This window comes from Dromiciops gliroides, chromosome 3 (assembly GCF_019393635.1).
Source record: "Dromiciops gliroides isolate mDroGli1 chromosome 3, mDroGli1.pri, whole genome shotgun sequence".
In the NCBI taxonomy this organism is placed as follows: Eukaryota; Metazoa; Chordata; class Mammalia; order Microbiotheria; family Microbiotheriidae; genus Dromiciops; species Dromiciops gliroides.
Window position 1 is genome coordinate 250,603,348 of NC_057863.1, and position 26,965 is coordinate 250,630,312.

At 36.1% G+C, this 26,965-nt stretch overlaps 1 protein-coding gene across 2 annotated transcripts in view; it reads right to left on the reverse strand.

The window, feature by feature from the left end:
• Nucleotides 1-2,939: 2,939 nt before the first annotated feature.
• The window catches only part of MGAT4A (alpha-1,3-mannosyl-glycoprotein 4-beta-N-acetylglucosaminyltransferase A), a 151,335-nt gene continuing 127,309 nt past the window's right edge, over nt 2,940-26,965 (reverse strand). For both annotated transcript variants that reach the window (XM_043995662.1, XM_043995661.1), the window contains 8 exons: nt 24,062-24,176; nt 20,636-20,766; nt 17,966-18,073; nt 17,649-17,842; nt 10,699-10,777; nt 8,651-8,717; nt 7,832-7,944; nt 2,940-7,682 (listed from right to left, as the gene is read on the reverse strand). In XM_043995662.1, coding sequence (XP_043851597.1) covers nt 7,656-7,682; nt 7,832-7,944; nt 8,651-8,717; nt 10,699-10,777; nt 17,649-17,842; nt 17,966-18,073; nt 20,636-20,766; nt 24,062-24,176 — 834 coding nt within the window. In that variant the 3' untranslated portion in view covers nt 2,940-7,655. The remainder of the gene's footprint in view (nt 7,683-7,831; nt 7,945-8,650; nt 8,718-10,698; nt 10,778-17,648; nt 17,843-17,965; nt 18,074-20,635; nt 20,767-24,061; nt 24,177-26,965) is intronic.

Consider the following 26,965-nt stretch of genomic DNA (forward strand, 5'->3'; position numbering starts at 1 on the left):
TCCTCCTGAATCCAAGGCAGTGCTTTATCTACTGTGCCACCTAGTTGCCCCGAAACTACATTTTAGAAAGGACTTTTCTATGCTATAGTGCATGTTGGAAAGAATGGAGACCATGCTATGTGAGCATTGAAGGAACCCATGGTATTTGACCTGGAAAAGAGGAAATTCAGTGGGAGGACATGATGGCCATTTTCTTATCTGGTCAAAAGGACCTGTCATCTAGTATGACCCTGACCAAAGCCTGAATCCTAGCGACATCTACCTCATTTTATACACTATACATCTAGTTAATGAACTTTCTGATTCCATTCTCTGTTTTGGGCTCCATATCTGTTTAGTAGCCTACTAAAGACCTCTGGGCCTTTTTTTGAAGTATTATATTGAGAGATTGCAATGATTCTACTTAGGGGCAAAACTATTAGCTTCCTCCAGTCACAGTTGTCATCATGTCACCTGGTTCAGGAATGAATGATCTGGAAATTCAGATGGAATATAATTTCTGAAATGGGAATAGACAGTAAATGTGGAATCCCTTGAAATGGAAACAGGCTTCAGGAGTGAAAAAACTAGAGATCATAGAAAACATAAGCAGCTAGGTGCAGAGTGATAAAAGTGCTGGGTTGGGAGTCAGGAAGACCTGTGTTCACATCCCTCCTCAGACCTTTAGTAGTTTTGTGACCCTGGGCAAGGCATTTAACCTATTTCCTCATCTGCAAAATGAAAATCATCAAACCTTTATAGAATGGAATGAGGATGAGATATATTTAAAGCCCTTTGGAAACCTTGAAGTGCAAACCATTATTTCAGCACAGTAAGCAAAAAAAAGTAGAATTTCATGTACATCAAAAATTGTCTTGACTTGCTGGGTGAATATCCTTTAGGCAAAACAGAAGTAGGACAAAGGTGAAGGGACCTTTAAAGTCAATGCAGAATAGTCTGAAAGCCCATGAGAAGTCTACCTTCATGCATGGAAAACCAGAGACACTGCAAGGTGCAAGGGAGTAAGTTGTATAGCAAACCTGCCATCTCATTTAATACCTGAAAGTCCAGAGACAACTAAATAGCAGATTTGGATGGACACTGAGGAACCTATTTGTCTAATGTTGTTAACAACCCAAACCTAATCTGGCTTCTAATCCCTACACATTTGGGGCAAAAAAAATGTATTTTAAAAATATCAGCTCTGTCAGCTACTTCTACCTGAGACTAGACTAGTTTCCTTAGGGTACAAAATCTGTTCAGGAAGATTTAGAATTACATAACTCTCCTTACCATTTTAAAATCCTCGTCTGTTTTTCTCTATCTGGGCAGGACAATCCTTTAAAATCACCTGGAGAATGGTATGCTTGTTTTTTTGAAGTAGGGGAGAATGTGAATCTGTGTACCTTTTGCTAAGGAACTTGGAAGATAGGGTTGTGGCAGTGGTAAAAGCAAACAGGGCATATCTCTGCAAGCTTGGACAGAAGAGGGGATGAACCTGGGATTGGTGTTACCTGAGAAATTTGAATTGGTAGGAAGCATTTGTTCTCCTACACTGTACTTGACAGGACTGAGTAACATCAAAGAACCGAATGCCAAGGAAGCACTGCTAGAAAATTAATCTCTGCTTATGGAAAGTTTCCTATTTTATTCTTTGAAACTAAATGAGATGAGTGATTGTCACTATTTTAGAAAGGACGTAATTGATGACAAATGTCATGTTCTAAATCTTCATCACCCTGCTTCTCTGCCCGCCCACCCCAAAGAACATCCAGATTTTAAGGGTACATTATATGTATGTCTTTTTATGATGTGAATAGAATCCAGAAAAGACAATTAGAAAAATAATTATTTATGGTAAATACATGGGAGGTGTGAAATGCTTGGATAAAATAAAGGACCATTATTCTGCAGTATGAATCCTTTTTTTTTTTTAAACCCTAGTTCCATTGTGCATTTTCCCATAGAAACAATACTAAGTAAATGGGTAGGTAGATTTTTGTGAACTTGCCTAGGTTTTTGTGGACCTGTTCTGTGACTGAAACATTTGCCCAAACTAAAACATGAACATTTCTATAGGAAAAATGTGTTTATGTTTCCAGTGTGGGACTCTCAACCAGGCCTTATGAACTATTCCTATGAAAAGGACATCTGTAATTTAGCTGTTTATATTTTGGGAACTCTGTATCAGTTTGTTTTTAAAAACATAAATTTTGTGTTTCCATTTACATGTACAGCTATTAAAATATAAACAAAAATACAAAATAACATGTAATCTGAAACAAAAAAGAATGTAAACTGTAAATGTTTCTAACATTTTCTGATTGTTGGTCCCACCATGCAAGATGCATATGTATATTAACTTTAAGAGTATCCATTTGTCCTCTTGTGAATTCAGTTTTCATAAAGGAATAAACACAAATGTTAACCAGTTATAATATTGACATTAAATACATAACAAGGATTTTTCTGAAAAATTTATTCATCACCAAAATCTAAAGATGGCATGGTAGCACGTATTGATAGCCACATTTGTTTTTATAACCCAAAATAGGGTGTTACATTAAAATAATGCGGCAGTATTTTTTGTGATGTGAGTCATTGAGAGTGTTCTACAAGTAGAGAGGAATTAATTTCATAGATGAGGAAATTGGCCTAGAGTGACTGATTGTGATAGGCCCTTCCAGGGTCCTTAAGAAAGGTAATAGAAGAATAAAGATTAGAACTAAAGCCTTTTGGTCTAGTCCTCTTGCCTCTATACCTTAAGTTCCATCTCTGCCACTTAACCACTCTGGGATATAATACTCTGCATCTCTTCTTCTTGTTGTGGCAATCAAATGAGATTAATGTATGTGATTTTGTGACCATAAAATGCTATGTAATGTATGTTTCCTATTACAGTGTTTTATTAGAATGAATCTTGAATTCTCCTTGAATTTTTAAAAAATTCTTTATTTCAAATACACATGGACAGCTGTGGCACAGAAAGAACAGTGATGAAAGGCACAATCGACATAACCTATCAACAGGTTTTCAATTTATAGCAGCAAGATTTCAAACAAAGATCCGACTACCTATAAAAATTCAACAGGTACTCAAAAGGATTACTGCAGATACTGCACAATTGAATAGTGAGGACATTTAAGGGAAACATGGATTGGATTTTTGAAGAAAAGCTTCTTGCAGAACCTGTCAGGTAAAGATTCCATAGGGAAGATCTCTCTAAATGTTATCTTCTCTTAAAAAAGGAAAAACTTCTCCAAATTAAGAACTGAATGAAGATCCACATTTAATTTTTTTTTAATATGAAAAAAACCACAATGAACAATTGTGTCTAAATAAAGATCATTTTATATCCTTCTACGGAAAACTTGTGTCCAAACAAAGTTATTTGCTGGCAGTGCATCTTACAGTACAGTCACTATTGGCCATTTTTAAGGCTCAGAAAAAGTATTTCCTCAAAAAGTGTCTTCACCAAATCTTGGCAAACACTGCGCTTTATAAGGGGAAAATAAAATGTAATGTCAACCCAATTGAACCATTAATTCTAGCAATGGCTGCTAATAATAATACAAGGGCATAACTGTAGAAGGTGGTAATACTCAAGTATCCTATCAAGGACATTAAAAACATTTCTTTGCAGCAAGCATCCATACTGTACACAAACTTTAAAAGCAGCATGTCCCAATTTAAATAATTCTTAGGAAAGAGGTACAATGCTAGGGCCTAGAATCAAAACATTAAAAAATATATAACATTTTCTGCTTTTACAGAGCTTACAATCATCAAGAAAATATAATACTTTGGGAATACTTTGCATTGAAATGTTTTTATTTACTTTTCTTGACACAATGTATTCTCTAAACATTAAGAAGATGGAGAATTTTCTCATAGTGTGATCTAATATAACAGACATTCTTCCTTTGAAATGGACCATAATGTCACTGATGTATGTGACAAATTAAAATCCTACTTCTTAAGTGCATGGTTGCATTATTCTCTTGTAGCATTAATGGGCACATGCATGAATACAGCAAAAAAGCATTGGTTACTGTAGCATTTTATCATATAGATTTGGTCATTTCAAACCATTTTTAAAGCAATAAATTAAAACAAGTTTATTTCTAGAGAAACTGAGTGGATTTTTTGAATAGCATTTCTGGCCACATTCATAGTTATTCTTTTATTTTCTTTCCTTTATTTCTGTTTGCCTTGCTATATTAATTTAGAGGGCATGGCAATATTAGACAAGCACAAAAATAATGGATAGAACAAAATTAAGATCATTAGAAATATGAAGTAATTGATGTGTATTTTGAATAGATTCCAATATACAAAATACAGAAATTGGTACAACCATTTTGTACTAGATTATAAAGACAAATACATAATAACCAAATCTTTGTTCTTCCCTCCAAGTCCTTCAACATAGTCTGAATGCTCCATAGTGACATACTTTTTACTACTCCAAATGTGGGTGTCTAATTAAAAATTCTAAAATGGGTTTAGGTAATAATTGTTCCAACTCAAGAGTAGTCTTAATTAGTTAATGGTTAACTATAACTCTAAAAATTTAATCATACACTATCCTTTCCAGAAAAAAAAGATATAGTATACCTTTTTACCTGTCACTCTGATTAACACAAACTTTGGGATCCTGTAACTACACTATGGCTCCAGCACTTTAATTTCTGATCACTGATCTTCCAATTAAGCCTATAGAATGTTCATGGGAGAGAATGTACAAGATAAGGCCTTAGGGGTATGATTGCTAGGTCATAAGATGTTCACATGTCTGAATATCCAACAAATATAGGCCAGTAGGACATCTTTCCTTTTTTACCTCACTTTTACAACAGTTTTAAAACTACTATTTCTGAGTGACCAATCTTAGTAACCTTCCGGTAGATGTTGGTATCAAATGAACAGCTTTCTTTGTGAAAGCTAGAGATTTTTAAATCCTGTAAGGCAGCCTTCAGAGTTTTACTTTACACACACACACACACACACACACAAAATCTAATTCTTTACAAAACCAAATACTTTATGGGAAGCTTTTTTACTTTAAAACACATTTAATACAATTTTGATATAGCTCACCATTGGATAATTCTCAGATACAAATCATATGTGGTCATGTGCTTTGACCTTGAGTTATCAATGCAACAAAAATGTTCACATCAACACATTGAGCATATCTAAATATTTTCTGATTAACAAATGTGAAAACATCACAAATGTGATACTTGTTCTGAATATAAAACTAAATATACCATTACTCAAAATAAACAAAAGTAGGTTTGGAGTCATGAGAAACTTCTTCATCTATTCAAAACCCTAATATCTTTCCTTCAAGATATCTCTTATGACAACATAATTCTGCCTTTTACACTTTAAAACCTAACCTCACTCTGAAGAACTAAACTGTAATTCTTTTACAGGGATCTTTGTGCCATGCTGGAGCCCTTAAATTTGTGAGGGTGTTTGACCTGCACTAGAAGTAGGAGAAACAATGAACATACCAACCAAGTATTTATTGAGCACCTTTGTGCCTAGGGCTGTGCTAGGCATTGTGGGATATGCAGGAACAAATTAGGGATAAGGATTTGGGACCAGGACCTGTGATTTCATTGGTATAGGGAGCCCTGAGGTAAGAAAACTCCCTCTACCCCTGCATATCTGCACCATCACTCTCTAGGGGGTGGAAGAAGAAAGAAAAGAAAATGTGTGTAGATACTCTCCAAGAGCTAAAAATCTGCTTGAAAAGACTTTCACTTTAACATGTCTGAAATGATGCAACTTAAAACTTCGGAATTAAACATATATACAAATATGTGGCATAGTATAGCTACTAGGAGTTCAGAAAAGGGAACTAATTGCTTGCTAAAGTCTTCATGGAGAAGGAGGTGGGTTCTGAGCTGTGATTTAACCAGTAGGATTCCAAGAAAGGAGATGGGGAGGACCACCACACTGACTGGAATGAATTTCCACATGGAAAGGTGCAATAGCAACCATACAGTGCTCCCATTTAAGTTCCCCAATCTTGTCCCAAGATAGTTAATTCAGCTGGTGGAGGCTGCATGTAAGGAGCTCTTGGCACTTGGAATGATTATATCAACTGCTGTAACAGTCAAATAACAATATTCTTATGCCAGAAATTTTTGAAAATCTTCCCTTTTTAAATACTGCTTTAGGAATTTTGGCCAAACTGACTCAGAAATGATCACTAAACCCAAAGACAAAATTTAAAGTGAACTTGGACATTAGTATCTTTAAAAAAAAAATCAAAAAATTTTTGGCAAGTTATGATCAAGAAAACCAAAAGAAATGAATCTATCTTGCATTATCCTTAGATTTTTAGCTTCTTAAATAAAAGCAAAAGCTTTACAAAGATAATTTCTGAAATTGACTGAAAAAACCTACACTAAATAGTATTTTTGGAATTACATGTAAGTCAATTATGCAATGGCATTTTCTTAAACACTAGGTTTATAACTTGAAGATACAAATTAAATCAGTGGAGCAATACAACATGGCTGCAACAGTACCTTTCACTAAAAATCTCACATCATTTGTCTTTAAATTTGCAAATACAATAACATTTCTTAGGAAAAAATTTGATACAATCGTTACCAAGAAATTTGTCCAAACTTAGAAAACATGAAGCTATATATCCCGGTGATATTTAATGAAAGGAGTATTGTGTTGGTTACAAAGATCAAAAAGGAAATATAACCTGTTATTTCAATGCATTACAGGAAAACATTAAGCCTGTCATTTTATTTTTAATGTATCACATTTGTATGCTAAAATTTATCAAACTGCTTTGTATATAGCCTTACTCCTGTACACAGTACAGTTATAGCCCACACAGAAAGTGATTTTTCAAAGCAAGGGGATTTAAGGAATGATGATGCCTTTGAAAATACACTATTTCAGATCCTTTAGGATACAAAAGTACTTCATTTAGGAAATCCATCTGGAATTATTTATACTGGCAGTACATTTGAAAAGATGGTATTAACCATTTGAAATGTTTTCATTTTCAAAGAAAAACACATAAAACTTAAAAAAAGCAAGGTGTAATCTGTTTTTAAAAAGTAATTCAAAATTTATGCACCAAAATATTTACTCCTCAAATAATTTCAATAAATTAACTTAATGCTTTTCTGTCTATTTATATTTATACATATATCCCTGATAATCTATAAAAGGGGGTTTGCAATAGTAAAATAAATGAAATCCCAAAGTACCCCCTTCATAAAATGTATTTGACATTATTCTTATATTGAAGGAATGTAACAATATGTACACCTTATGTATTAGGAAAATACCAAAATAATCTAAGACAATACTAACACAATGTGACTGTAAATTGTACAAATGATGTTCAAATAAAGGACTTAGGCTTCATGTGAATATTATGGATGGAGGATTAATTTTCTGAATTGATCTGACAAAAAGGCTTAATACAATCTTATCTACAGCAGATTTCACAAGAGGTAGTGTTCAAGTGAAATACAAAAGAATAGAAACATGCTTCATTGTCTTGAATTTGTTCTAACATTTTCTGTCTTAAAGAACAATCTTTTAGGGAACCAACTTCACAGCTGAAAAGTCCCTTTGAGATCATTTGTCTGAAATGACCTTGACATCGATGTCCTAAGAGAACTTGGTCAGTTTGGAACCTTTTTAATATGAATCTGAAATAGAGAATTTTTAGTTAATTTGTAAAAGCAATAAATTCCAAATTCTTTAAATGCAGTACAGTATCAAAGGGAAAAGGAGTTTGAAATCTTTTTTAAAAGATGCAACACTCCTACTGATTTCACTAACTAAAGAAGGATCTCACCTCATTAAGAACAGCCCAGACAGCAGAATTCTGTATAACTGAAAGACGGAAGGCTGAAATGGGGTTTAAACTGGGATCCACCATCCCTTCTGCCACACCACCTTCAAATTTTCCTTTAAAATAAAAAGTATCATCAGCAAGTAGACTATGATGAACTAAAACACAAAATAGGACTGAAAATTTAACTGAATGAATGGGTTCATTATCATGCCAACAAAATTAAGACCATGAATTTGCTTCTTTTAAAATTCTAAATTGCCTAAGTATACGATGCTAATTTACCAGAATTTTGACTTTGCATCTGAAATTTTTACTAGAAAGCAAAAAGCCCAAAACAAAATGAAAACCAAAATAGCATTCATAAAAGATGCATAACCCTACAGTTTTTATACGTGACTGAATCCTGTCTAAGATTATTCTGTTTATAATTATTAATAATTATTCTGTTTATAATGAAAGTATTGCCCCAAAGGAATTAAGTTATAGTTAAAAAATAATTCTTTCTTTCTTTTTTTTGGGGGGGCGGGGCAATGAGGGTTAAGTGACTTGCCCAGGGTCACACAGGTAGTAAGTATGAAGTGTCTGAGGCCACATTTGAACTCAGGTTCTCCTGAATCCAGGGCCGGTGCTTTGTCCACTGTGCCACCTAGCTGCCCCAAAAATAATTCTACGTAATAAACATTTTTAGGTACTCGCTATGTGCTTGTTGGGAATAAAAATTAAAATAAATACAAATAAAAATACAGAAGTTTGATAGTATTTGTACTCAAGAAGTTTATGTAAGAAAATGAGCTTTTACTAATTAAAGCTATTTGTTACCTATTCTGACATAACCGTCTTCTAATTGATTATCTTTGGTTTCTTTGCTTATTTCCAGCTCTTCACCCTAAAACAGAAATATTTATCATGAAAATAATTACTTAAGCAAAAGAAAACCAGAGTACTAATTGCCATATACTAAAAGTATATAAAGATCCCCCATATTAAAAAAAAAGGCTTCATTAAATGGCTTTTATCTTTATGAGGCTTTTAAAACAACTAGTCCAAACCTAAAAAGCAAAAACTTCCACATCTTGTATAATTAATTTGGAACATAGAAACATTAAAATGACAAATAATGCTTTTATGATGAATTAATAGGTGGAAAAGGATCAAGGCCCTCTATATTTATATGTACACTATGGTATGTGCAAGGGATACAAATACAATTGTGATGACAGTGCTTGCCCACAAGGACAGGCTAAGGAAGCCCAGGAGGTATATTTTTATAAAGATCAGGAAGCACTAGAACTAAGAAAAACTCAACCAGATTAATGAAAAGGTCACTAGTGACTTTTGAGAAAGCAGTTTCAGGCCACATTGCAAGAGGGAGTGAGAGAATTGTAAGAAGTAGCTTAGGTTCTGTGACAGCTTATGGGAATAATGGGGACACTAAGTTTTTGTTTGTTTTTAGGAGAGATGGAACCTAACATGTTGGTTGCGAGAGATTGAGCTAGGCAGAGTACTGAGGACAAAAGTATTAGGATTAGCCTTGGCAAGAAGAAGGGCTATCTCATCATCTGAGCATGGAAAAATATAGGTGATGGGTTGGAAAAGCAGAGATAAAGGGAAACTTAGAATGGTTGGTGCCAATTCTAGATGAGCAGAGCAGGAGGCTAGGGAGTAGCAAAAGTTGAGCAGTTGGTTAGAGAGAACAAAAAGAATTCCCGTGCATGAGCATGAGCCCAGCTGAGGGTAGATAACATCAATTGGTTCTAATGGTCCCAATTAATATAGTTTGTGACTTTTTCCAGAAGTGTTATGCTGAAATTGAAGTCACTAAGGTAGATGTTGAGGGTGACCCCAAACTAAGAATTATCAGGGCATGAAGAATGTAAGGATAAGGGGCTTTCACTAGTATTGGTTTCAGACTGTGGAAAGAGGAGAAAAGATCAAAACAGGCATTATGTACTAAAAACAAAACAAGAAGAGAGTGAAGAACCAGAGATTATGGTGAGGCCAAAGAACTGATTTAAAAGGAATGAGAAAAAAGGACAAATAGAAGGGCAGGAGGCTGTGATCTGAGAAGTGAACCTCAAAGTTCAAAGTACTGGAGTTAGAACAGTTTTGAGTGGTAGTAAATCTTCGATGGGAATCTATAAGCAGAGGCAAAGGCCAGGGTGTTGGAAGGGTCACAGATGTGAATGATGAAATCACAAATCATAAAGGAAGGATCTCTGATTACAAAAGTGACTGATAAAGTTTGACAGTACAATCTTCAAAGGAGAAAAGAGTGATACATGACTGGCAAAGAGTGAGGGTCTGGAAAGGGCAAATAAGAGAATCAGGAGAATGGCCCAGTGTGCCAGGGGTTTAAGAAAAGGATCAGTTGGCACAAAAAGGTGGGAGAAAAAATTCCAAGATTCTGTGAGTGTCTCAGGTGGGAGCCCCCTTAGTTAATTAGAGGAGGGAAAGTCCCTGAGGTGAAGCAGCCTACTGCTGACAATCTCTCCCAAATGGAATCCCCAATGATAACTTCCATAGAAGGGAGAAAGGGTGAGGACACAGGTCCCTTTATCATGTGTAACAATCATTAAAACTATATACAGCCAGGTAAACTAAACTAAACAAAAAGGAAGATCCACTCTAATTTTATATAGGAAGTTCCAGGCTCCTTTCTTTTGAGCAAAACTTAAGGCCCTTATTTTTCATAAATAAGGAAAATAGATATACTCTATAGTTTAAAAGGTCAACAATGATCACCACTGAGATTTTCAAATCAAAAGAAACAACTTGTTTTATCTTCTGCCAATAGTCTCCTATGAATCAAATCTCTGCTATCATTTTTGGTTCTTAAGGTTGAGTAGAAAAAAAAAATCAAGTCATACCTTAAAAGGCAAAACTTCCACAGTTGTATTTATCAATATATCTCCTGGATGTTCTGGATTACCACTCTGGAACAAGTAGCTATTAGAAAAATAAAAGAATGTAGTATTTTGGGATATACTAGGGATTACAAAAGGTTAACTAATAAATAAAGATTTTAGGAAAGAAATGAGCTGTATGTCAGGGATAATATTATACACAAGTAATAAACTATAAATTATGTATTTTAATTATTTCAGATTCATAGGTGTAAGACCTGAGGACAGACATTTTAATAATTCCTGTCACTGAAAAGGGAAATGTTTGCTGTTTAATGTAAAAGCAAACCTGCTGTGGCAGCTAGGTGGCACAGTGGATAGAGCACCAGCCCTGGATTCAGGAGGACCTGAGTTCAAATCTGGCTTCAGACACTTAACACTTACTAGCTGTGTGATCCTAGGCAAGTCACTTAACCCCAATTGCTTCACAAAAAAAAAAAAAAAAGAAGCAGCAGCAGCAAACCTGCTGATTTTATGTTGGATAACTTTCATAAGAGTAAAACTTGAGGGGATTGAGAGAGCTTGGGAATGACTTAAGAAATATATCAACTGGTATTAACAAGGTCAGTAAAGAAGTTGATAGCAGTAACACTCCCAAGTCTTACTCAACATGAATATCACGCTACATCTGACACCTGGTTAAGGTACTTTCAAGGCTGGTTTTATATAAGTCAAGTAATGTTAGTACCAAATGAAGTAAAATGGAATTGAACTCATCTTTCCCAATAATTGGAAAAATTGTAGGACCTTGTACTAAGTAAGCCCTGGAGCCTGTTTATTAATTTTGTGTCTCCAATTTAACTAGTATATAGTTTGTTTATACGTAGCTATTTGTGTGTTGTCTCTCCCATTATTCTATAAACTCCTTGAGAATAGGGACTGGTTTGAGGTTTATTTTTTGTTTTCTCTTCTCATATATTTAGGGCTTACCGTGGTGTCTGGCATGTAGTACTTGTTTAATAAATACTAGTTGATTTGACTTGACTGTATTTTTTACATTCACTAGAAACTAGGAATGAGGGAAGTATTTTATCCCCATTTATATCTGCAGTTGTATTTGTGGGGGGCGGGTTCAGTGACTTGCCCAGGGTCATACCACTAGTAAGCGTCTCAAGTGTCTGAGGCCAGATTTGAACTCAGGCAGTCCTCTTGAATCCAGGGCCAGTGCTTTATTCACTGTGCCACCTAGCTACCCCCTGCAGTTGTATTTTTATAGGTAGTTTACTACCTTGTTACTCAGTTCTAAAGAGCATTAGTAACTATTTAATTCTCAGAAGACAACACAGACAAGTCTTCCAGAATACATTTTTACAAATATTAAATGCTACATGTAAACACACAACCTTTTTCTGTTTATAAATCTGAAACAATTGTTATCACCAGCTTAAAATCACAAAGGAAAGCTCTTTTAATCAACTAACATTGCTCTTCTTTGAAAATTCAAATCCCTGCATTAGAAACTTTGCCATAATTTGTCACTCTAAGCATTTGAAATCCTATCTAGAGCTCGAGAATAACACTTAAGATATTATATAGATATGAATTTTATTATTACGTTTTTGAGAACCTCTGAGATCTTTACCTCAGTTTTCAAGGGGAAATATTCCTGATTTCTCATGCCAGAAGTGTTGTTTCTCATCTGAATACCCCAAAACTTATTTCTCATGTAGCAGAATTCTCATTTATTAAAATTCTAGGTGTTTAAGGATAAAGACTTTAAAGACAAGCTTTGTTTGGTAGAAATTTTGTGACAATTGGCATAAATGGGCTTGATTTAATGTTTTATTATTATTATTATACTAATTCTGGCACTTTCCCATTAGCTCTAATGAAAATTACCTTTGTACTGTATACATCCTAAGGTTATCATCAGATTTTATATGAAAATTTGTTTACTTAAATTAATGCTGCCCTTCAAAATAAATTCATCTTGGTGGAGGGTGGGAGTGGACCTGGGATTTCATTAGTATAATAAACTCCCAGTGTGGAAACTCCACCAACCAGATCAGCAACTTGTTATAGAAAGTTGGCTGGGAGCACTTGGGACATTAAGCAAATGCTGCCTATTCTCTCAAATAGCCTGTATAGCTCCACCAGGAGCAATACCAGAACTCAGGCCTTTTTGACTACAAAACCACCTCCCCTCTATCCATTATATCAAGTTGACTTTGAACTATGAGCTGTGGAAAATAATACCAGGATAGTGACATAACCATAACACAAATTTGAGCTTAATAAATACTGTGACATTTTTACTTTGATAATGATGAGCTTCTAAAATACAGAATATTTTTAAATCATAAAAGTATTTTATTATTTTCCAGTTACATGTAAAAATAATTTTCGACATTTGTTTTTATAAGATTTTGAATTCCAAATTTTTCTCTCTTCCTCCCTTCCCTCCCCCCAAGACAGAAAGCAATCAGATATAGGTTCTATATGTGCAATCACATTAAACATTTCTACATTAGTCATGTTAATGCAGAATATTTAAATTTTTTTCCCTGAGTTTAACAACCAAGGAACTTAATTTTAACCTTGGTATTCGTCTTCACAGACATTTAGCTTGAGTATGTACATGTACTAGATGAAAAAAATTTTTTAAAGCTTTAAGCTCTTAAGCTTTTTGCCTAAAAAAAATACACAAGGATCTATTAGAAAACCAAATTACCTATTTTTCAAAATATAAGAAATCAACCCTTCTCTCCTTTTGAATTAGTTCTCTTTTTTGCTATAGCAATATATGCCATTAATAAATTGATATTTTTTTCAGACCAAACTGTTTTCATGGTTTTAAAGATTTCTACTGCCTACCTCTAAGGTGTAATGATTGGAATGACGCCACCTTCTGGAGACTTACTGTAGAAAAGCTCTGCCATGAGGTGAAGATCTCTGAGGGCAAGACCATGCGTCTTTTCTTTGGCGTCAGGAAGTGATGCTTGCTTGTGGGAGGAAGAAGGGGTAACCTGGCACTCTGACTCACTCTCTTTCCTGTGCACTTTGCCGGAGAGCAGAGCTAGGAATGCTCTCTCCCTTTAATAGATAGAGGAATCTAGGCCTTTCTCTCTTTACCAAATTCTTATTCTCCTTAATAAATGCTTAAAAGTCTAACTCTTGCTAAAGCTTATAATTTATTGGTGACCACTCATTGGATATTTTAAACAGTATAGCTAGAATTTTAGCCTTTACAAAGGGGTGTTATAAGAAAAATGCTTTATGTGTAAAACACTTATGTAAATAATATCTGTCACCACATTACCAAATCAATCATGCCAAAACTTTTCTTTCATCCACTACCCTTGAGGAAAGAAGTGCACAACTGAATGTAAATGACATGGACCAATGGCTTCAAAACTCAGATGGCTCAACTGATACTGATTTAAGTGCTAAATAACCTATCTACATAAAATCTAGGGTGCACCCCTTGGTGTGAAGTTATGGGAGGACAAGGACAAGAGTCAGAAAGGATAGAAAGATGTAGATTGCTTTGGACCTGCATAATTGGAGGCATTCATCACAGATTTCATTTTAGTATTTAAGTATATGATCTGAAAAACAGCACCCCAACAAGAAATTCCCTTCCATAGAAGAGAAAAGGCAATACTGCCAGTGATCAAACAATGAAGATAACTTAGAGGCCAATGACTATTTAAGACAGTGGTAGGTAGTCACTGGTGTATTCCTAAAGGCTGCCCAGACTACTTGAGGATCTAAGAGCATAACCTCCAAAACTTTAACCGTTATTGTAAAACATTTCCATACTAAGATAACACTAAGTTGAATGTATGTTATCAATGCACATGTTCTGCCATGAGCACTTAACCTCTACTCCTCTAAAGTAGATGTTACTTGATTCTATCACCCTATTCAGCTCCAACCTCAAGGTTCCTTTCCCACCTTCCTCAACAATGGTGGTAGGAAGCAATTATCATTAATTCCACCAGCTACCTATATAACAGCCACATACACACAGGCATATACATGACTTAGACTATGCTTTTATGCTGAAATCCCTATTTTTCCTTTTTTTTTTTTGAGGCAATTGGGGTTAAGTGACCTGCCCAGGGTCACACAGCTAGTGAGTGTCAAGTGTCTGAGGCTGGATTTGAACTCGGGTCCTCCTGACTCCAGGGCTGGTGCTCTATACACTGTGCCACCTAGCTGCCCCTGAAATCCCTATTTCTGAGGAAGCAACTTCCTTCTGGCTTCTAGCATAACCCACTAATTGAGGTAAAGATAAGCACAGCCACTTCCACAGTGCCTATCTTGCTATTTTCCCTCAGAGATACCCTTTTAGTCCATGTGAAGAGTAATAAATCATGAATTAGGGTTAGGGACAGATTTACTGGCACCTACAAAATAATCAATAAATCCCCTTTTTGGGGATAAGATTTTCCCCCCCAGTTCTGAGAGGGATCACATTTAATTAGTAATAGCAGAATTTGTTGAATTATGTACCAAACTGGCTAAGAAAGACACCTCTCCTCAGTGACCTGTGTGGGAACAACATCTAATATGAAAGCAGCACTAGGGCATTCTAGCTCAGATGCGGGCCTTCTTAGAGAGTGGCTGATCACTACTACAACAATCATGCTCCTGTAAGACTGTAAGCAGGGTAAGCAATCGAGAGAGAGAGTTAGTTTAGCATGGTGCAATATCTTACATTTTCCTATGTACATTTTGTGTTGGTGAAGCCTGCATCGTATATTAGAATTGAGAAGGCTAAAGCCCCAAATGATACTGATTAAGGTTGCCCCTTTAGGGCTAGCAGGAATGGATTATGGGCCATAGGATTTCCACTTAGGCCTGCATATACATAAATAAAAACCTCTAACCTTGCAACCATATGTCTCTTGTGTAGCCAACTACAATATCTTGTAGTTTGAACCTGAGCACTGACTAGCTGCTCCTCAGGCCAACATAGCTGCTTACGGGGATGATAACAGCCTAGACTTTATCACCACCCAAAACTACCGATCTCCAAGATGCTAAAGTTGGAAATTCTTCTTTTTGATCACCATCTCATCCCTCCAATTCTCTCCTACTGTTTCACTATGAAATTGCTTTCCATACTCATCACAATCCTTGCTCCTTCCTTATTCTTCTAGTCTATTGTTCCTCTTCTGGCCTTTCCTTCAGTCACAACCACATCATCAGCCATTTCAACAAGACACTGTCGTGCACCTCAGAATCCCTTAGATGCTTCTCCATCCATTGTTCCCACCTAAATAATCCATCTTGTTGCTGTACCCACATATGCCTCCTCAAGTAACCCAATGCTGCTGAAGGGAGTCATGCTTGTGATCCAGGTTCTAGACTTAGCACTTGCCTTTTTCCAACATCACCAATCACCACCAAAGAGGAATGGCTTTTTTTTCCAGGCTGCAATCTCCATAAAACCACAGAGCATAAACAATTTGGGGGCACTCTCACTTTCACTGGCTTTTGTGGCAAGGTCTTTCCTTTCCTGTTCATCTACCTGTCTGACAAGTCCTGTCCCCTATAATGTTTCATTGTCCCACTCTTGTTCCTTAATTGTGGACGTCCCCCTGAAGATTTATTCCTTAACCCCTCCTCTCTCATTTCAATGTTCCACCTTGATGACTCCAATGGATGGCCCAAGGGACCACCAGCAGAATCAACTGACTTTCTCTTTCCCCATCCCAACTTGCCAGCCATCCCACATACCAAAAGGTAGTTTTCTCTTCCTCTGTTCCAACCCCTATTGCCCAGTTTCCACCAGGAACCAGATGCCAACTCTCTCGGGATGACAGTCATCCCCCTCCTGCCCCTTCCTTGATTTTGTCCTATACCCTCCTTGAATGCAGGCCTTCCCCCATGTTTGAAACACATTCCCACATTATGATTCCTTTTCAGCCCAAATCATTTACCACCTCCTCCTTGAAGCCTTTCCTGAGTCCCCAGCTGAAATTGATTTCTCAGTCTGCAGATTTCTTAGCCTAGACCTCTCCTTTACTCTTATAACTGCCACAGGGGAAGAAAAAAGTATTAAGTGCCTACTATGTGCCAGGCACTGAACTAAGCACTTTACAAATTATCTTATTTGATTCTCAAAACAACACTGGGAGATAGGTGCTATCATTATCTTCATTTTTTCAGGTGAGGAAACTGAGGCAAACATGTTAGGTGACTTGCCCAGGGTCACACAGCTAGTATCTGAGGCAGCATTTGAACTCACATCTAGCTGACTCCAGGTCCAGTGTTCTATAACCACATCTAGCACCTTAATTCTTCACATATGGGTGATCCTCCCCATCACTGGCTCAAAAGCTACTCAAGGAGAGAGATGGGGCAGTTTTTCATCTCTGAACCCCCAAAACACAAAATAATACCTTACATATAATAAGACCTTATGGGTTAATTGAGTTTATTCAATTATTGCTTTTTCTTAGTATTTTTGTTTCTCTTTCGGAAGTCAATACAGACTAAAAAAATACAAGGTAACATTCTTCACATAACCAATGGTATCAAGTGAATGGGTTGCTATATTGTACCAATCACTGAAGGTAATAAGGATCAATATATGACCACAAACATATAATTATATGTTGCATACAAGTGAAGAGTATATGCTGCATAGAATATTTGTCACAGAATAGTAAAGAGGTAATAAAAATAGCTACAATGGCATTTAGTAAAGCAAGCTGGATGAAAACAATTTAGAAAAAACTTATTAAATACAATTTTACAAATTACAGTGAGTTAATCAATGAAGATAAATAAAGCTGACCTTCCAAATGAAGTGAGCATGTTCATTTTAACATTTTATATGTATTTTTTATTTAATGCATGGGTTCAAATTCCTAGGGTCTCAACTCATATTACATTTGGAATAAATTACATGACAAAATAAGAAGTCTGGAGTATACTATCAAATATAAATAATTACTAACCTTTCCACATCAACTGGCTTATCAAATTTAAATAATATGTAGTCCCCAGCAATTGGAGTAACAGCCCAGAAGAAATCCTCTCCCATGTAAGTTTTTTCCAATGTGTGTCCTTGATAGACCTTCAGAGAAGTAGATACTTCTGCAGGTGGGTTTACATGCATTGTGTGAAGTAATGGCTTCAGAAAATCTTTATCCTAATAATAAATTTTTAAAAGATAAACAGTATTACATGCAATTGGCTATAAGAGGAAAAGAGTGACACACACATACATATAATGAAAGCACACACATATATGTAGTGAAATTAAACGACTCACTGTGAGTTTCTGAATTTTTCCTTCTAGTGATGAGTGCAAACCAACATGCTGGAAAAGGGAAGGCCTGAATCGAATTCGTAGATTTGATTTTTGCCTATCACAATGTTTCTCAAAAGAAAAAATTTGTGTTAGTATACTTGACAGTATGAACTCTTACTCACCTGAATAATGGAGAGCCTTTTAGAATATCTAAAGTAAAATCCACTAACTGTTTCATAATTCTATTGGATATTTTTCTGAACATAAAGCATTCCTGAATTTGCTACTTAACTGGTAAATATATGCAATTTTCTGAAAGAAATATTAGCTTAACAAAAAAGAGCATGGTGAAAGTTACTTTTAATTTGAATCATATTTCAAGACATGAGATTCTGTTTTTGATCATTATAATACAAGTATTATAACCCTAAAGATTCACTTCAAAAACAATTACAATATAATTTTTGAAATGATAACAAAGAATGTGAAAACCGAAAGAAGCAAACTTTGAGTCATTATACTAATCACTGACACACTACAGCCAATAAATGGACTTCAGAGGACTAAAAAGCTCGATCACTGGCTCAAATTTCCAATGTAGGGTCAGCCAAAGATGCTAAAATACTGACCAAGAAACTCCCATGGTGTTAGCAGACACTGTTTCATCCCACTCGGGTAGTAGTTCTTAATTTTTTTTGTATGATGGGCCCCTCTGACAGGCTAACAAAACCTATGCCCTCCTCAGAATTTTTCATATTTTTTTCATAAATATGTTATTCTAAATATATTACATGAATGAATATAATTTTAATAAGTTTTTAGATGCACTGAACAAAATACATAGGATTACAAAGGAAACTCATCATATTGAAATAATTTTCAAAACATTTTTTTGTGGGGGGCAGGGCAATGAGGGTTAGGTGACTTGCCCAGGGTCACAAAACATTTTTTTTAAAGTTCACAGACACTAGTTTAAGAACTCCTACACTAGGCAAATACAGCATAATTAACCTGATACTTCTTAATTGATGCTGACTGGAGAAATAGGACTTGAGGCACAAATAGAAAATAAGGTAGGACTAAAATCTCAGGTTCTAGACCTCCTAGAGAGAAAGTATTCCTTGGTTAAGGGGTATTATAGGGTAACCAATTATTTTATAAACATCTTTTATTTTGTCATCCTCAATTCTACACACTACCACCTCTACCACTACCCCTTAAACCCAGATGATTTTGTGTTAGACTATTATTTTTAAATTACTAAAATTACAAGTAAGTTATTCAATAAGTATTTCTTGCAAAAACCATATAATTAAAAAGAAATAATGGGCTTTGGGGTACATTTTACATAAACCATATTTTCATGGGATTTCATGTCCAATATACCTCCTCATTTCTGGACAAGAGGAAGAGACAAATGAACCATGCAAAAAGGGAGAAGTGAGAGGATGCAGTTGATTGGAGTGCGTTCTCTTTAAAAATACTAGGTGAACCCAGCACAACTACTTAGACCAATCTATCTCAATTTCTTTATGTACCACCAGAAGTATTCCTAGCATCAATTAAGTAGCATAAGGTGCTCCTGTCTCTGAAACTTCAAGAAGCAGAAATAGCACGGTTTTTTTTGAAGCACACAAATATACAGTTTAGAGTTAGGACTTTAAAAGTAGTGACTCTATAACTGTTGGCATGTGAAATAGCATGGTACAGTGTAAAGAATACTGGACTGAGGGGCAGCTAGGTGGCACAGTGGATAGAACACCAGCCCTGGAGTCGGGAGTACCTGAGTTCAAATCTGGCCTCAGACACTTAACACTTACTAGCTGTGTGACCCTGGGCAAGTCACTTAATCCCAACTGCCTCACTAAAAAAAAAAAAAAAAAAAAAAAAAAGAATACTGGACTGAGAATCAGAAAACACAAGTTTTAGTCCTCTCTTCTCTATCAGCTGTTGTGACCCTGGGTAACTATCACTTAACCTCTCTGGGCTTTAGTTTTCTAATCTGTAAACTGAGGGCTATTGAACTAGATGAACACCAAGGTTCCTTCAAATTCTAATGTTGTATTGGTCTGCATTTTTTAAAAAATTAACTGAAAACTTCAAAACTGCATTCTATAAAAGATTCCCCATCTGTAGTATGTGCATCCCTAGAAGATATAAGAAGCTTGCCAAAGCGGTACAGGGAATATTTGGTAAATAACTACACTATCCTATTGAAATTAAGTGATTTTAAACATTTCTTATATGGCTAAACAGGTAATAGGGACTATGAAATGGTTTACTGAAAGCCATGGGATATAAGGACCAAAAAAAAGTTGGGAACTGCTGTACCATACATATCCTGTCCTTGGACCTGGTGATGTAGGAAAGGGAAAGGGAAAAAGAAAGAAAAGGCCACAATGACACCTTATGACCACTAGAGGGAAGTGTACAGAAAAGAAAAGGGCTTTGGCAAGTCAAGCACATTTCCTGGATCCTTACTAAATGACACAATTTTAACAAAAGAACTTCTCAAAAGTCCCTCTATGCAAATGCAGTTTTATCTACTTCAATTCCAATCTATGCTGTGGGTTCAGACAGGGACTCCATGCAATCTTTATTAATAAGCCTCAATTTTCATTTATCACATTTCTAAACCAGTGAAAAATCCTTAAATAAAACACATTACAGAACAAGTGTTATTTTACTTACTGCATCTTTTTCAGGATTGCAGACTTTCACCCAGAGTATATGGTCTAAGAGCCAATCAATAGGTTTCTCTTTATAAAACATAAATATGAACTCTACAATCAAAGTGATATCTGAAGCTTGAAACATTTTACCTAAAAAGATATGAACAACACTAAGTTAATGAAATACAGAGCTCAGTTGTAGGGCCCCTTATAACAAGATCCCTTAAACCTTTGTGTCATGCCCCTCGGGCAGTCTGGTGAAGCCTAAGGCCCTCTTTGCAGAAAAATGTTTTTAAATGCACAGAAGAAAATATACAGGATTACAAAGGGAAGGAAACAAGCCTTTGTTAAGTACCTCCTATGAAATATCTCATTTGACAAAGGAAGTCAATTATATTGAGATAGTTATCAAAATAATTTTTAAAACAAGTCCATAGAACCCAAGTTAAGATCTCTGGCCTTAAACATTACTGCCAGAACTCTATTTCATAAGGTGTGATCTGTAGTTTCTATTACTGTTCTTATTCTAAATATAAAGATGTTTGTCTCTTGGCATTCTGTAACTCCAAGTGCTAGCCATCCTCAGGGGCAAATGCAGGTGAGTTGATATTACTTGCTAAAAATATATGTACACTCATCTATACATTTATACATAGCTACTGCAGAGAAGGGGCTGACCAACACTGGTGGAAGAAGTTTCCTTATTCAGAGTTTTCCTTACTCAGAGAATCACAGGTCTAATGCCTGTCTCCACTGTAATAATGAAAGGCCTTTCTTTCTTTGTTAAGGGTTTTGAATTCAGAAAGTTGATTTCCCCTCCCCTATAAAATCTGAGCTATCTTCCATAAGTGAAATCACAAGGGAAAACTGATGAGCTTTTCCATTAGAAACCTCCAATCCTTTCTTGAGAGTAACCCTTCAGACATAACTGGCTACTTTCATGCATATCTATGTAGTTTTGTTAATTGCTTTCTTTTGTTTTTCCCCTGAAAGCAGTCAAGAAGGTTATCAATTATAACTTTTTCAATGTGTCTATAAGGGCCCCAGTAGACCCACAGCATATCCTCTGCGTATACCCTTCCCCCACTCAGTCAACCTTGAGTAAATGACAACATTGCAATTCCATATTCTCATGCCCCTCGACCAACTGCTGAATTCAAAGCTCAAAGTGGAAAGAAGAGATGACACTTGGCTCCCCACCAATCACCATCATGGAACTCCCCCAAAGGAGGAAGCATCTATAACATGGGACTTTTCCTATACAAAAGGGAAAATCATCTTAGCAAAAATGCAACACCATCACCCCAATCTGAATGCCAATTAGGATAACTGTTTTTCACACCTATTTCCAGACAAGAAGTCCTTTAAAAAGGGACTGTAGGTAGGGGCAGCTAGGTGGCGCAGTGGATAGAGCACCAGCCCTGGAGTCAGGAGTATCTGAGTTCAAATCTGGCCTCAGACACTTAACACTAGCTGTGTGACCCTGGGCAAGTCACTTAACCCCAATTGCCTCACTAAAAAAAAAAAAGAAAAGAAAAAAAAAGGGACTGTAGGGGGGCAGCTAGGTGGTGCAGTGGATAGAGCACCAGCCCTGGAGTCAGGAGTACCTGAGTTCAAATCTGGCCTCAGACACTTAACACCTACTAGCTGTGTGACCCTGGGCAAGTCACTTAACCCCAACTGCCTCACTTAAAAAAAAAAAAAAAAGGGACTGTATAAGAAGTATAAGGACTGCAATAAGAAGTAAAAGAACTATATAAGAAGTCCTTTTAAAAAAATCTCCTTCAAAGAACTAATTCTGGTTCATGAGCACTGGCCTTTTCTTCCTGTCTCTGGGTTACACCTTAATAACTCATTTGGAAAGGTATGTGCCACCAGAATCAGGGATTTCTATGAGCAGAAGAAATACTTCAGTCTTCTCATTTTAAAGAGATCATGAAACTCACAGACAGTCCTAATATCAATTATTACAAGAAGTTGTTCTGATTTAGGTTTAAAGAACTAAAATTAGTGGTAAGTCTATGTTTTCTATTACAAAGATATAATCTACCATTTCTTTATTTGTAACATTATTCCTTTGTTTTATGAGAGGAAATTGTATGAACCAAATACTGACCTCAGCTAAAACCAAGTAAACACTTCAAGTACTTAGCTTTATTTTAGTCCCGTGTCCTCACGGTAAAGCCACTACAGTGATAATGAGCACAAAAGACACAGCAAATTGGATAACATTCTTCTGATCACACAGAGAGGCACCACATATAATTATTCCTCCATTCCATAATAATTATTATATAGAACCTTAAGGCTGCAAAATCCTTAACATACTAATTATCTCATTTGATCCTTGGAATAATTCTGTGAGGTAGGTACTATTGTTAAGTCCTTTATATACATTACCTCTCTTGATTCTCATAAAACTCTGGTGAGGTAGATGCTATTATTATTCCCAATTTACAGGTAAGAAACTAAGGCTCAGAGAGGTTAACTACTAGCCCAGTGTCGAAAAGACAGTGACTGAAGTGAGGTCTCATCATATCTTTTTGCCTACAAATCCACATTTCTATCTACTAAACCACACTCTCTTAGACTCTAGCACCTAGCACAAAGTTTTGGGTTTAATAAGTGCTTGTTTGATTGAACTTGATTGCCACAATGACAGAACATAAATGGTTTAAGTAAAAATCAAATTTTAGAACTGTATAACTGCCAAATACATGCTGGATTTGGCTCATTTTTCTATCTCCATAAAAGGGGATGTTTTAGGAACGTCACACTATTTCTGGGTTTCTTTTATACTCCTAAATCATTTGAGTACTAAATGAATACTGAGAACAGGAAATCCTGGTCTTCTAAATTTCATATTTAAATTTGTGTCTCAATACAAATTTTTAATTTTTAATATGTCTTCTTAATTGCCTTAGTGCAAGAATACCATAAACCAGAGATTCCCACTCATTCAGATGAATAAATTATACTCCAAAAACATTGTTTAAATGTGTACTTGCAAGCACCAGAAATGGTCATAGGGGATAGAGCAATAGAATGGGAATCAGGAAGACCTGGGCTCAAAACCTGACTTAAAACTGTACTGTGTCAACCTGGGGAGTTACTTAAACTCTGTAAAATAAAAGGGTTGGACTTTATGTCCTCTAAGGTCCCTTCACGGTCTACTTCTATGATCTTACAATCTTGTGGCTCTCTTCAACACCATATTTCTTGTTTGAGACCTTGTTATAGAAGCACAAATCATAAAAGGATTCTTCAATTTCATTAAGCCGTTATTTCTCCGCTCTCTAAACTGCAATTTTCCTTACATATGAAAAATAAATTTATTTTCCCATGTTCAATAAAAGATGAGCTTTAAGGTAAAATTACAATTACAATGAAATATTCTGCAAACTAACATTATTTGAAAATGTAATAAACTTTTATTTTTTCTCACCAATGAATCCAAGCTGGGAAAACTCCAAAATCATCCAGTCTTCAGAAGAGACCTGAAGTGCAAAATTCTTTATTGTACTGAAGTAATTCTGCTTAACAACAATATCATCTTCAAGCTAGGAAAAACAGAGTAATTATATTAATAATAAGAAAATGTGGCCTGGAGTTCAATTTAGTAACTATCAAAGAAATGTTGGTTTTTAAAATCTATGGCCAATATGAAAATGTGAATAATTTAAAGGAAAATAAGAAAAAATGGAACATAACTTATCAGGATACCTCCATTCATGTCTCTATCACAGAATAATAATAATGGAATAATAATGAATTATTACTTTAGTGAGGGAGGAGGCAACTTTCCCCAGTGTTTTCACTTAAGGAAGCTTTTAAACCAACCTTTCAAAAATAGTTCCTTCACTCAAAAATCTAAAATGTCCAAAGACTTCATAGTATTTCAATGGCTTGATTTCATTTTGGGGGGTTCAGAAATCCTACCAATTAATTCACCAATTTATTTTATTAATCGTGCAGACTTTAATCAAAACAGAGGAAAGTGATATGTCTTTCCACAAGGTGGCAGCAAGGGCTAACACAAGTGCTGCCAATGTTTTGATTTGTTTTTTTTTTTGGGGGGGGGGATGGGGGTCCACCTTTGGCCCAGACAAAGGAAGAGAAAAAAGTAATTGTCGTATCTCTTCTCACAAGGCCACGACTGCCAACATCATTTTTCAGTATTTTAACTTCACTTAAGTGGTGGTGCCTCCCTTCCATCCTCTGTCAATCTCAGTGTTCTTCACTCTCTACATTTCTTCTCACTCTCCCTTTCTTGCAAGTATTATGAAATTCCATTAACTTACATAAGCCTTCAATTTCTTGGAGAGAAAGCACTACAGAAATTGAAAGATAAATAAATGGACCATCTTAAAGAGGAAATTCTCTACTTAAGTCTAAAAAACTTCCAAACGTCTCCAATGACCATAACCCAAAGACTTGCACACTGTCAGTAGGATAAAGAACAAGGTTCAGATATAATACCTGGGTAATACTAAAATAAAATGTCTTATTGAGAATATGAAAGAAATCCTTTGAGCTCTTCAGAGAAGAGCGATGTTTAAATCAGATTATTATTATATATGTATCATACATCAATTATACGTTATTATAATGACTTTAAACAAATTCTACAGTCTGTAGCTCATTAAGGTTTTATGGAATAATAGAATCTTAGACTAAGAACCTCACAGATCACCCCAGCACAACCCCTAACGAGAACAGCAATCTTTGTACAATGTTAGTAACAAGACCAACCTCTGCTTAAATACCTTTAAGAGGCAGAGAACTCACTAACAATTAAATTCAATATTTATCAAGAGTACATAAACAGTCCTCTAAAAGGCAGTCAAACTCTCCTTAATTGTAATGACTAATCTTGGGTCAGAAAAGAGATAAAGAAACACATCCCTCTGTTTGGTAGAGGTAAGGGAACTACAGATGTGAAATGTTAAGAAGACACTACTGGGGCAGCCAGGTGGCGCGGTGGATAGAGTACTGGCCCTGGAGTCAGGAGGACCTGAGTTCAAATCCGACCTCAGACACTTAACACTTACTAGCTGTGTGACCCTAGGCAAGTCACTTAACCCCAATTGCTTCACCAAAAACCAAAAACAACAACAAAAAACCAAGACACTATTGCTAAGTTTGTTGATATTGCTTAACTATTTTAGCTGTTAGGCAGTAAGAGCTTGCTACCCCTCTTGTCAGCACACTGAAATTCTGATATGGTTTCCTAAACCCATTTGGCCTCCCAAGGTTGCATCAATGGTAGTAGACAAAAAAGGGGTGAGATGTGTGAAGGCAAGAGAGGGACTTAAAAAGACCCAAAGACCAAACATCCAAGACCATGACTAGCATTCTGTTGCTGCTGCCACGATTAGGTTTAGAACAAGCCAGTGCCACACTGGCATAGCCTCTGGAATATTTTATCTGAGCTCCATTTCCACTGCTTAAATTGTAGGGCATAGTCTTCTGTAGTTCCAGATTCTGAGGAGGGATTCAAGAGCCTGCATCCTGTTGCTCAATTCACACAACTGCTACCATCAGAATCGCCACAGGCTTCCCACCCTGAGCTTTAACTGCAGGATAGTCAGTTAATTACATGACTACTCCTAGCTTTCATGGTGAGACCAGAAATCTAAAACTAGGACACTCAACTTCTGGGCTGAGAGGAGGGAAAGAGGAAGAGAAAAGGGGAATAGATGAGAAGGGAGGAGGGGTGGGGCAGTAGTCAATAAAAGGGAAGGGGAGAGGGAGAAAGATGAACTACTGCCTACTTTGTCTTCAGTAGGGGCTGGATATGGGAATGGAACAGAATAGTCAGCTTATGTTCCATAATACTTCTTTATTTTTTGCAGGGCTATGGGGGTTAAGTGACTTGCCCAGGGTTACACAGCTAGTAAGTGTCAAGTGTCTGAGGCCGGATTTGAACTCAGGTCCTCCTGAATCCAGGGCCAGTGCTTTATCCACTGCACCACCTAGCTGCCCCTTATTTTTTAATTTTAAAAAATGAGTCTATCTCATCCAGGCTGGAAGTGATGGGAATATTCACAGTCCAGATCCTACCCTGGATCTGCACAGGAATTTTGACCTGTTCCAATTCCAACCAGGGCTGATTTATCTCTCCTTAGGCAACCTGGAGGCCACAGGTATTGATGCCAGACATAGTGCAGATCCCCAATCAGCTTAGCTCCCTTCAGCTTAGACCTCCCCAATTCAAGACATCCAAAAGCTTCAGGCTCCCCAGAGGCTCAGATGACAGGTGTGCACCACAAAGTCTGGCTTTGGAGCTCAGGTTTTGTTTTTTTTTTTAATTAAATTTTGTTAATTAACAAAAATCTATTTTCTCTCC